Consider the following 12,643-nt stretch of genomic DNA (forward strand, 5'->3'; position numbering starts at 1 on the left):
AAGGTGGCTTACTTCACTGTTTGCCACATTCTAAGTAATGCTACCCCAGAGTAATGAAGACTATCTCAGTAAATTAGAAGCTTCACATGAAGTCACATCATTTTAGGATTTTTTTAATAACACATAATATTGGGAATGCATCCAAACACAGAACGTAATGCCTATGCGTCAAATTTGCATACACATAGGAAACTGAAATTGAAGAAAATAAAATCCACTCGCTCATTAAAATTCCATCCCACTATAGTAATAATATCAGTGGTTACACTTCATTTTTCAAAGCGCTGTTTTCATATTAAATGTATTATTCAATTTGAAAATCAACACAAGATTACACAATATAAAAGACAAATGACTTGATTTTAGACAAATAATGTAGGAAACAATGGAAATATTAAAATGCCCCAATAGCTGTGATCTAGAGCAGAATCAGCATTTTTTTTGAGTGATTCACTTTATTTTATTATGGCAATAAACACCGTAAATAGTAGAGCGATATCAAATTTTCAGAACTTGATGGAAATTTCTTTATCCACATTGGTTTACTTACAAAAGTCCCTGCAAATGTTACATTCATCTAAATATGTCTGATGGATTCTTGCCTCCTAAACAACTGCGTTTTGATGGATCCAACTCATTTTCTGTTGTAGAAAGTTCTGGAATAAATCTGACGTATGTTAATCTTCCCTAGGAGAACCTAATGAGCATGTCCCCAGTAGTGTATTAAATTGATGCTTATAAAACTTTTAAAAGGGCCATATGCCGATATCACAATAGAGCTGTCTGATCAATCAGATGATCAACATAGATCCTCACCCATGACCCCTTGAACTTCCTTCATGCACCTAATTTTGTTGAGGTGTCTATATCATTCCTAGCATTTCCCCTCTCAAGGTCACTGCCTGAGAAATATAATACTTCATGCTGCATTTTTCAATGAAGGAATGACCAAGTAATCCATGGACGATGTGAGTCTGGTAGAACAAGAAAGAATCTTCAGCAAAGCAAGCACCGCATATGACACTCGTATGCCCCCATAGTGCAAATGGTCAGGGGTTGTCATGATGAGACATGTTCAACAGAACATTCCTACTTACACCATTCAACAATTTTAATTCAATTTTCACTCACTCATAATGTTCTTTTCGGAATAATGGGTAATGGAGACCCTCTTTTTTAGCAATGAAGTTAGAGAGGGCCTGTGACGTTCTCATTATTTATCACCTATATGCCTACCTCAATGTGTTTCTGAAGGAGAAAAAGCAAGAGACTGCATGTTTTTTGAATGGACACTTTGTTTCCCTAAGAGGCTGTCCGGATGATTGTCTTATTATAATACAGGAAAGATGTATATCTTTGTACCGTGTTAGCCAGTAGATAGAAAAATATTCAGAATTATATCAACCACTGAGGACTCTCTATTCTGAATATGTTTCTGTCTTATTATATTCTTTTACATGTTCATGCTGAATTGTCCTGTGTAAATAATTGATTTTGTTGCAGAATTTTCATGGCGTTGAGAGGCCGTAGTAGTCAGCAGCACGACAAGACTTCACTGCTTTGACTGGCGGTTTTGACGATTTCTCACTTAGGTGTCAGCTGTTTGGAGGATATTGCTATATATGGTCTTGGCCTGGAAGGTGCTAGTTGTGATGCCGATGAGCTGTATCACAAGACCAAGGGGAAGTGTTGGTAGAGTGGATATAAGTTGTGTTCTTGGCACCATTGGGTGTGCAGAGTTTACTCATAGCATGGGCAAGCATACCAGTGGTGCAACCTTCTTCACCGTACAGAGACCCAAGAGGTAAGGGGGCCCTCTTTCATACACCTAAGCAAGTGGAATTAAGAATTATGATGAGCGATTGGACTGCACAGAGCCCATGTACTGTTCTTACACAGGGGCCCTCTTCTGTTTGTGTCCGCTCCGGCTCTGCTTGGGGACAATAGAACCTGTATTAAGCCTGTATTATATCCTGGGGCAGTACAGACTAAGTGGGACATCTGCCTATAAGGAGTCAGTTGATGGAGGTGTTTGGCAGTAATCAAATCTAGGTAGTATTATTTCTTGTATGTCTCCAAACCACAGAAAAGATTTTTTTCTTAGTGTCTAATAATCTGACTGTTGTATATATTTTACCATAAAATTAACTAAAGTAGATACTGTTGCATTAATAGTGATAGTAGTAAATAATAATAATAATATATACATTAAATTACTAGGAATAGTGCTTGTGTATGTTGTGATAAAATCTGTAGAAATATTAATGATAATAGTAATGTATACACTGAAGTACTACTAATAGTACTTAATGGCTGTAATAAAAGGAGTAGTAATAATAATAATAATAAAAATGTATATGTTGAAGTACTATCAATAATGCACCTGGTTATTGTGATAGTACTACTTCTGGTAGTAGTAATAATAAGAATATTTCAATATATAAATTATTATTATTTGCTCTGCATCAGTAGTTGTTCATTTTGCAGCAGTAATAATAGTCACAATTGATATTATAGTGCAAATTTACTGTGATTGTGGTAAAATCATATACTGGTAAAATAAATAATTACTAGTGATGAGTGAGTATACTCGTTGCTCGGGTTTTCCTGAGCATGCTTGGGTGATCTCCGAGTATTTTGGCGTGCTCGGAGATTTAGTTTTCCTCGTCTCAGCTGCATGATTTGTGACTGCTAGACAGCCCGAATACATGTGGGAATGCCTGTTTGTTAGGGAATCCCCACATGTATTCAGTCTGTCCAGCAGTCGCAAATCATGCAGCTGAGACGAGGAAAACTAAATCTCCGAGCACACCAAAATACTCGAGGACACCAGAGCATGCGCGAGAAAACCAGAGCAACGAGTATACTCACTCATCACTAGTAATTACCACTAAAAACTACATTTATAGTTCTCCTACCTCTTTTATGTATATGGAGCAACACTTTCTATGTCTGATCTACCAGAAACTCCATGCTGTTTGATTGGTGCTATCCTCCGTTATAATTCAATTTCAAAGAAATATTGGTATGTCTCCACTGAGAAAATCCACCGCCAACTGCATGTAACTCACGGAAATTACAGCAGCGCAAATTCTACACGCTATTCGCAAGACGTGAAAAATATGCTCCCATTTTGGATCATGTTATTGCAGTGCTGACTGAGAGGTGAAATACAGATAACAGTTATTAATTCTTCGATGGTCAATATATATACCTGCTAATGATGATTAACTGGTTTATTATTCATTTAGTTAGTTATTAGTTTATCAGTTTATTTACCTTTTTATTTTTATAATTCGCTCCGCTTTTCACACGGTAAAAAAAATAATCTAAATAATAAATAATATAGAGCATTGCGCTTCATAAGGGTTATTTTTTTTTAAAAATACACTTCCAAACTAGGAAGCTTCTTTCCGCCGTGGTTGCCTGTATGGAGGCTCAATACCACACACATATGCAATTTCGGAGGTTTAATGCTACATTTCACTGACAATGCATCTTCTATAAAAAAAGCAAATCCAAGGCTTTGATTACGACTGACTCCATCAGAGAGGAAGTCGTCAAATGATAGCAGGCCCGTTCCTTTCATTAGTATGTATGAGCTGCTTACCATAACAAAGATTTCACATACTCATTCCTGAAAACAGCTGAAAAACCTCCAACAATATCGGAAATTTCTGGCCTCATGTGCCTACCCTCTTCTCTTTGTGATGCTCCCCTGATTTTAGCAGGAAAGGGTCAGAGAGGGCAGAGACGTTGGCAGTAAAAAGGACAGCCTTTGTGTTATGTGGTTAGGGAAGAAAGAATAGGCTTAGAGGGGAGTTTTGTAACACAGGGATTTTACTTAACCTCATTAGTTCCAGATGGGCCCCAGTACAGTGACGAGTCTCTCCATAGTAAGTACTGGTTAATATTACAGGATAACCGGAGACCATTTCTGGGTGTTTATTTCTGAGCACTCGGCTATACTCATTGAAACCTTGACTGATGGAGAAACCTGAAATGCAGTTCCACCCAGTAATCCTATACCGCTCCCCTTCCTGCATTCACACATATGTTGTGACTTCTAGTCTATCATCCCATTGTTTGCCTCTCTGAATCTTGTCAAACAGTTTTCTAAGGCAGCGCATCAAAGTGACGCTCTGAAAGCCACCGCTGGTTTCTTTGCCCTATGAATACTTGTGTGTAGCCTACAGGATTTACCTTGGCCATCTGTTTATGACAAACATATCGCAAGTTATCTGTGCGGAGAAATGCACGTCTATAGTTACCATATGATCCGTCATCGCTGTTTTCAAGTTTCATCTGATCTAAAATAAAACTTTAATATCTGTGAAATGAATACAATGGCAGGAGGCTTAATGTGCCAAGATCAAAAGCTAATTAACAAGATAAAAGTCTATTACAGAATATAAGCAATGACTATTATTCTACAAGAATACTATGCTGATGCAGTGCAGATGTCCTTATTACTGAAATTATTAAATATGTCATACATACACTACCTATCTGTCATCTATAAATTATCTATCTACCTTTCTGTGTGTCCATCGATCTATTTGCCGATCTGTCTGTCTTCTTCTCTTTTTGAACCAATATATCTATATACTATATCTATTTCTTCAGCCATCAAATGAATCTCAAATCTATTTATCTCTCTATCTGACAATCTGTCTTTCTTTTTATCTGTTGATCCACTCTATCTGTTCATACATCTGCTGTATCTCGTATCTATCGGTTTCTCTATCTATTCAATGCATTATCTATCTAACCCATATCTTTGTACCCTATCTATCGCATATCTATCCCATATCTATCTATAGATCTATCTCATATCTATCTATCTATCTATCTATCTATCTATCTATCTATCTATCTATCCCATATCTATTTACATATATATTTCTATCTATCTCTAACATATATAGGTTTATCTATCATATCTATCTTTAGATCTACAAAAAACAAAACAAAAAAAAGTAAGAGCAGCACAGAAAAATCACAGTATGGGTGCAAGGCCCCCCAGGCATGTACCAAACCATGTGTAGAAATCCAAAAAAATCCCATATCTATCTATCTATCTATCTATCTATCTATCTATCTATCTATCTATCTATCCCATATCTATCATCTATCTATCTATCTATCTATCTATCTATCTATCTATCTATCCCATATCTATCATCTATCTATCTATCTATCTATCTAAGAACAAAAACAGCAGTAAAACTGCAGAGAGAACTGACCAAAGAGTCCAATAAGTTATAACGTAAAACCACAATAGTTTGTTTTAATTGCTCAGGTACAACAATGGAAAAAAACATCAATAAAATATTACAATATGATTAAAAACAAGAAGGAGGCACCCAGGAAAAAATACAAAAAAAAATTACTGAAAAAATGTATGCACAGCAAAATATACGATAGAGATTTGTGGAAATAAATAAAAATATATAAAGTGCTAGTGCAAACAGCAACGGGGAATCTAGATCATAATTAACACAAGTGCATGGTAAATATCCAAGTGAAAATCATTAGATTCAAAGTGCTCATTTTAAATGTAAAGCTTTACATTTACAATGAGAACTTTGAATCAAATGATTTTCACTTGGATATTTACCATGCACTTGTGTTAATTATGATCTAGATTCCCCGTTGCTGTTTGCACTAGCACTTTATATATTTTTATTTATTTCCACAAATCTCTATCGTATATTTTGCTGTGCATACATTTTTTCAGCAGTTTTTTTTTGTATTTTTTCCTGGGTGCCTCCTTATTGTTTTTAATCTTATTGTAATATTTTATTGTTTTTTTTTTCCATTGTTGTACCTGAGCAATTAAATACTATAGTGGTTTTACAATATAACTTATTGGACTCTTTGGTCAATTCTCTCTGTAGTTTTTGCTCTTGTCCTTTTCAATTCCGACTGTCCATTGGTCACTACTTCGGTCCTGCTTCTTGGTCTCAAGGTTATTATCTTTTATTCACTCCACAATTTTCAATTTTATATTTTATCATATTGATTTCCCTGCCACCTCCTAGCTTCTCCATTGTCTTTCTATCTATCTATCTATCTATCTATCTATCTATCTATCTATCTATCTATCTATCCCATATCTATCTATCTATCTTATATCTATCTATCCATCCCATATCTATCTATCTATCCCATATCTATCTATCTATCTCATATTTATCTATCTATCTATCTATCTATCTATCCCATATCTATCTATCTATCTTATATCTATCTATCTATCCATCCCATATCTATCTATCTATCTATCTATCTATCCCATATCTATCTATCTATCTATCTCATATTTATCTATCTTTCTATCTATATATCCATCCCATAGCTATCTATCTTTCTCGCCCACATTTATCTATCTATCTATCTATCTATCTATCTATCTATCCCATAGATATCTATCTACATATCTATTATCTTTCTATCTATCTATCTATCTATCTATCATTCATTGTTTGTGAAATGGTGGTTAATATGTAAGCACACCAACCTCTAAAAGAACCTCTATGTTCAATCATGGCTATATTGCTTCGCTTTGATATATAATTTTGCTCTATACAATATTTGTGAGAAAAATTGGCAAATAGTTAAGGTTTCTGATTCTACATATAGTTTATATTCCATTATTATTTTGTATTATTATTTCTGATAGTGTGGTTAATATTTCTAATTCTTCTCACAACAGCAAAAATTACAAGTAATGGTGACCTTACTTCTTATCTATAGGCAGTTAAAATTAGGACGCGCAAACATAAAATAAACTGTAGCATATAAATATTAGTATGCACATGCTTTTCTATGTTAACACTGATGACTAGGAAAAACTTTTGGAACCATAAAATAGAAATGAAATCTTCGGTGGAGGACATGTGGCTTGACAATTGTCAGGGAACTACATAGCAAAAGTGCATGGACAATATCATAAAAGTAAACTAAAACAGCAAGTCTGTATTTTATAGTGATGAAACAAGAAGTTCCTGAAGAGTTTTACCAGGTCGTCACCACCAGCTGAGACTCTTTAATCACTCACATTTAGCCCCATGGATAAAGGATAATAATGGCTTGTTAGTATCCAGGGTAAGACTTCCTATTGTTACTTGTTCTGATACAGAGGTAAACTTAAGGGGGTTTTCACATAGCGATATCGCTAGCAATATCGCTAAAGCATCACCGATTTGGTGACGCAGCAGCGATATCGCTATGTGTGATACTTACCTCCGACCGGCTCCCCCGCTGTCTGTCGCTGATCGCGTGAGATCGCACAGCTCCATTTCTCGTCGGGCGCTTCCTGCTGGGCTTCCTGCTGGTGCCGACAAGCGACGTGTGGATGTGGACGGGAGGACGTCAGGATCGCTGCATCTGAAAGGAAAGTAACGACCGCTGTATCGCTGCTGCATCGCTGTGAGATCTGCCTGTGTGGCAGCTCACTAGCGACCATTTAGCGATGCACCAGCGATCCTGACCGGGTCGTATCGTGGTCGGGATCACTGGTGCATCGCTAAATGTAAAGGGGCCTTAACTCCAGACTACCATTGTCAGAAGTTTCTCAATAGACATAGAAGTTGTAAACTGGTATTCCCAAGGTAAAATGTTCTCAAGGAGCCTACATCCAAGGACTAGAAGATATCTGAGACGGGCTCCTTGGTTCTATGAAGTGTAAATCTGATTTTGTATTCTATAGATAAGTACAGTGTATACCATTTTTTGATTAATGTTTGTAGTTTAGATAAGTAGTTTGGATGTGTAGGCCTAAGCCTACACAAACATAGACTAGATAAATGTGCTTTATAGTAATAACGTATCAAATTGAGAAACGGTTGTACTTATAAGGCTTTATGATACCTATTTCCCATTGCTTAAGTAGTATATACAGATAGTACATTCTACCATCGTTTGGATCGCCTCTGATTTAGAAGACACACTTGCCGAATTGACCCTACACCCAACTATTGATGAAGCAGCTCTATCTCTGTGAGGAAACAAAGGGCTGAAGGTTCTCCCAACTTGTTCTGGTGCTTACAACTTACTGCAATGAAAATGATGATTTATATATGACTGATGATAAGTCCAAATGTCTGATACTGATAGATAAGCTATTACTAGACACTATAACTTACACTACTTACTAACCCTAACCTGAAGACATTGCTATTAAGGTTCGTCATGATCATAGCTACATGAGTAAGGAAACTTTTTACTCGAAACAATTACTTCTTTCAGGATGGAACAGTAGACAGTTATTTCAGTTGTCTAGAATGACAAATTGTCTCTCTATACAAGTCACGCTACAGCAATCATGGTTATTTCCAAACGCAATAGCATGGATGGGAATTTTCCAAATTGGATAGAGACATAATTGGAATTTAGCTGAAGATACAATCATATTATCAAAATACAACATATACTGGTTGTCAGATTTTATTTTTTTACCAATCCACGAATGTGTTGGATGTGAGCATTAAACTTTCACTACTAAGCCAGTACTACTATTACCACTCCTACTACCACAGCATAATCAAATACCGTAGGTCTGAAGGCTATTGGACCGTGAAAAGAGAAAAGTATGTATGACAAGTCGTACGTATCTTACATCTATTATCTGATGGATTCCAAGGAACTATGAGGTTCCCTATGAAGTAGAATCCTCCTATTCAAATGATTCATTCTTAGAACCGTTGTTACAAAAGTATTGAGAAAATATCAAATATATTAGGAATTTTAATGATTGACTTGGATTAAGTCAAACTTGTAGCCTACAATAAGTACATTTACTTTGCAACCATTTTTTTTTTATCATTTATTCACCAAATTAGATTTTCACATTTTTTTTTTTTTGTTATGGGAAATTGGAAAGCTCACATAACATTTGGTATCAGCCTGAAACAAACTTAAAAGGAAACTAATAATACAGTGAAAAAAGGACAAACGGCACAATGAAAAATATATCTATGTACTGTAGCATTATTGTAGCAAAAACTACATAATAACCTTAAAGTAACGGCTACACCTTGGAAAATCAGCCATATTATACCTCAATAAATGCTATTTATTCTTAGTCCCTCCTACTGCATTAATATGGGTTCACCAAGAAGACTAAATGATGGGAAACTGCATATCACTATTTTTTCCCTGGAAATGGGGAAGTTTTCTAGTATAACTATCTTTCATGCTAACCATTATGACTCATAACCATGTGTAAGGAATGACTTTCCAAGCGTGAGGCCTACGGATGCCGAATACTAAACAGACTGTAGAATATATTACATGGGCCACTCTTCACCAGTCATGACCAAAATCCAATTGCCATCACAATCTTTCCATTACTAAGGCTGCTAGGTGCATGGTGTAAGACAAATGAATGGAGCACCATGTACCCGAACAATAGTAATCTAATGAAGTCAGGGACTTCTATAGCTGTCGACTCATTTCCAAAGCTCAAGGAGCAACTTCCTAACAAGACATCAGCATAAACCCTGCAGCACTACTGTGACCCAAGAGTCAACTCCATTCTCATCGCCGCTACAATATTATCAGGACTGCACAGCATGATATTGCTTTGGTGTTCTTCACTACTGTCAGTGACTGTACCAGGAACACTAAACTTGGACGTATTCTTTTAAATTATGAATCCTTTCCCTCAAAATATTGGTATGTGTCTGTCTATCTGTGTATATATGTATATATGTATATATATATATATATATACATACGGATGTGAATATATATACTGCATATATATATATATAAACACACACATATATATATACATTTTCTGTCTATCTATGCACACACACACATATATATTTATATATATATATATGTACTGGGTATGTATAGATCTATATATAAATATGCATATGCCTATAGATAGATACATCATGCTTAGGAATATCTATAGCTATTTCAAGTTATAATGATTTTGAGAAAGTTCATGGAATACATTACATACCCCCCACCAAAAAAAAATCTACATGTTTTTCAAAGTAACTAGGTTATTAAAAATTCAAACAAGGGGATGCATAGGTTGTTAAATTCTGTGTCATATTATTCATGTAAATAAATGCTAAATATTTGTGGATACATTGCCCACACTTATAGACAAGAGCTAGCTGTCACTTCACTGTATAAGGAGCTGCTCCCAAGTTTATACATTGTAAAGGAATGGAGTCTGGCTACAAGACATAGCAATAAACCCATGTATATAGCAGAACCCTGATCAGACAATCTCCAGCATATGGCAGAGTCGGTTCTTTTATGGGAGTTCTTGTGCAGGATCACTGAATGTCTTCTTCATCTTTCCAGCATAGAGCAGCAATCACTAAAGCTGATCACTGGCTGCTGTGAGGCATGAATTCAGTGCACTGGATCCTAACAGGTACAGTCAGAATTGGGGTCTTACATGCCTCTAGCATCCCCCCTAACTGACTGATGGGTGCGACTCCTGCCAGCTTCCCAGAGCCGCTAATAGGAGCTGCAGCTTGTGCAGTAGTCTTGTTGTGAGGAACATGAAGGACATGCTGTATTTACCTTCATTACTTGGGCTGCTGGAGGTCCCCGAGATGTGGCAGCAGGTAAGAAGCCATATCCAAAGGGTGAAATATGAGGCAAATCCAGACGCCAGTGCCCGGGAACATCCAGTGTTGGAGCAGGTCAGTCCAGCAGCAGACCTGGTGCACAGCATCTTCTCCCAGCAGTAATCCCGGAGCTGAGGACCTCTTCTCTAGATGTCCACTCACACAACCCTTCTGAATCCCAGCAGCTGGCGAAGAACTTGTCCCTTCCTCTTAGGTCTCGTGTCTTCCTGGGATGTGATCAGGTGTAAGGCTTTCTCTCCTTCCTCCTCCTCTCCTACAAATAACCCTTCTGTGCCTCCTTCTTCTCTCCTCCTCTTCTCCACTTTGATGTGGACGCGTGTGTATGATGATGAGGATGATGATGAAGACTCACAGGAGCCAGATGATGGGGGTGGTGGGATGAGAGATGTGACAAGTGCAGCCCCCACACACACTTTTCTTCTCCCCACCAAAAGTCAGATGAAAAAGAAAAAAAAAAGAGGAGGTGAGGTGAATGGGAAGGGGAGGCAGATGTTCCAGGGCTGGGGGGACAGCAAGCAGCAACGATGTCCACATTAATGCTGCCAGATAGGGGATAGGACTGGAGGTGGTAGAGTGCAGACTTGGATGTGAAATAGCTGGATGTGCAGGGAGATGGAGCAATGGATGACAGCTAGCTCAGTGCCAGGATTCTCCACTCTGTCCTCAGTTCTGCTGCCAGGGACACTGTGTAGACATCCTGCTCTGTAGGGGAGGAAGGGATGGAGTCGATGTGAAGTTCAGGAGCAGCCTCTGTCTACAGCAGCATCACAGGATGGCTAAGAATGCCATGCTGCCTCTGATGCCTGAGTGTCTGCTGCCAGCAGGGCACACACAGCTCTGTGCTGGATGCAGACACTGTGTTCTCTGCTAGACACACACTACTACTATTGCCTACAGTGTATCCAATACTATGTATTCACACCCTGACACTGACAATCGCACAAAATGAGGAACAAGTCTGCCTTATAAATCTCTGCCGTCAGGCTCAATGAAATATAAGATTTCCTTTAGAGCTGCTGATACCTGATCCTCAGCACTCATCAATGTATCTTCCCTGCAAGGGCACTGTATAATGCAATGTGACTTGTAGTGCTATGTAGTGCTGTGGAAAATTAAATTGGGCTGATCCTTTTCTAACCATCTTAGTGAGGGGGTTATATAATTAAAATAACAGATTTATAATCATAGTAAAAGTGGAATAATGCTAGGGATAACTCTTTCATAATAAGGATATTCCTAAATTACACATGATGTTCCTCCTGTCAACTTCCTGAGAAAGCATAGCTCCCAACCCGAACTCTGAGCCGTCTGGCTGTACCACCAATTTTTTTTTATTGAAGGCAGGTGCGATCAAGATCAGCTGCTTACATAAGGCGAGCTTCATCTTTTGGAACGCCATCTCTGCTTTAGGAGACCATTTGGTCATCAACGTTTTTGTGCCCTCAAGAAGGTCGGTCAGCGACACGGCTTTTTATGATATTCAGGATAAACTGCCAATAATATCCCATACTTCCCAGAAACAACCGAACCTGTTTCTTGGGAATCAGTTGTGGCCAATTTTGGATTGCCTCCACCTTAGGCCAGGTTCATACTGCGTTAAAGCAGTCCGTTCAACACATAGCGTTAACGAGCTGCTAGGGATGAGCGAGCATAATCGTGGGTATTCGGTACTCTGCGAGTAGTGAAGTACTCGGAACTTAGCGAGTATTTCACTACTCTCCTTGCACTACTCAGATCTCCCGCCCAGCATTTGCCAATCACAGTAATGCCACAGCCTTCTTGGTTGTGGATGGCATTACTATGATTGGCTGGCCCCCCAGCGTCATAGACTGAGTCATCATAGCCTGGCTCTATCTAAGCCCTGCTGCCGCCATTTTCTGCACATTGCATGCAGAACACAGCTAGTGTAGGGAGAGTGTGAGCAGCTGCTAGGGAGAGTTGTGTTTTTTGTGCAAATCATCCAGAAATCCTCTGTAAAACCCAAAAGCTCTTTTAAGAGCTGAAAGTATAATGTC

At 37.9% G+C, this 12,643-nt stretch overlaps 1 protein-coding gene across 4 annotated transcripts in view; it reads right to left on the reverse strand.

The window, feature by feature from the left end:
* The window catches only part of EPHA5 (EPH receptor A5), a 671,051-nt gene extending 659,632 nt beyond the window's left edge, over window positions 1-11,419 (reverse strand). For 2 of the 4 annotated variants that reach the window (XM_073542503.1, XM_073542513.1), the window contains exon 1: window positions 10,561-11,419. In XM_073542503.1, coding sequence (XP_073398604.1) covers window positions 10,561-10,714 — 154 coding nt within the window. In that variant the 5' untranslated portion in view covers window positions 10,715-11,419. The remainder of the gene's footprint in view (window positions 1-10,560) is intronic. The other 2 variants (XM_073542522.1, XM_073542495.1) reach the window with 1 other exon arrangement.
* Window positions 11,420-12,643: the final 1,224 nt, after the last annotated feature.

Source organism: Dendrobates tinctorius, unplaced genomic scaffold, assembly GCF_039654945.1.
Source record: "Dendrobates tinctorius isolate UK_male_01 unplaced genomic scaffold, ASM3965494v1 ptg000011l, whole genome shotgun sequence".
Taxonomy (NCBI): domain Eukaryota; kingdom Metazoa; phylum Chordata; class Amphibia; order Anura; family Dendrobatidae; genus Dendrobates; species Dendrobates tinctorius.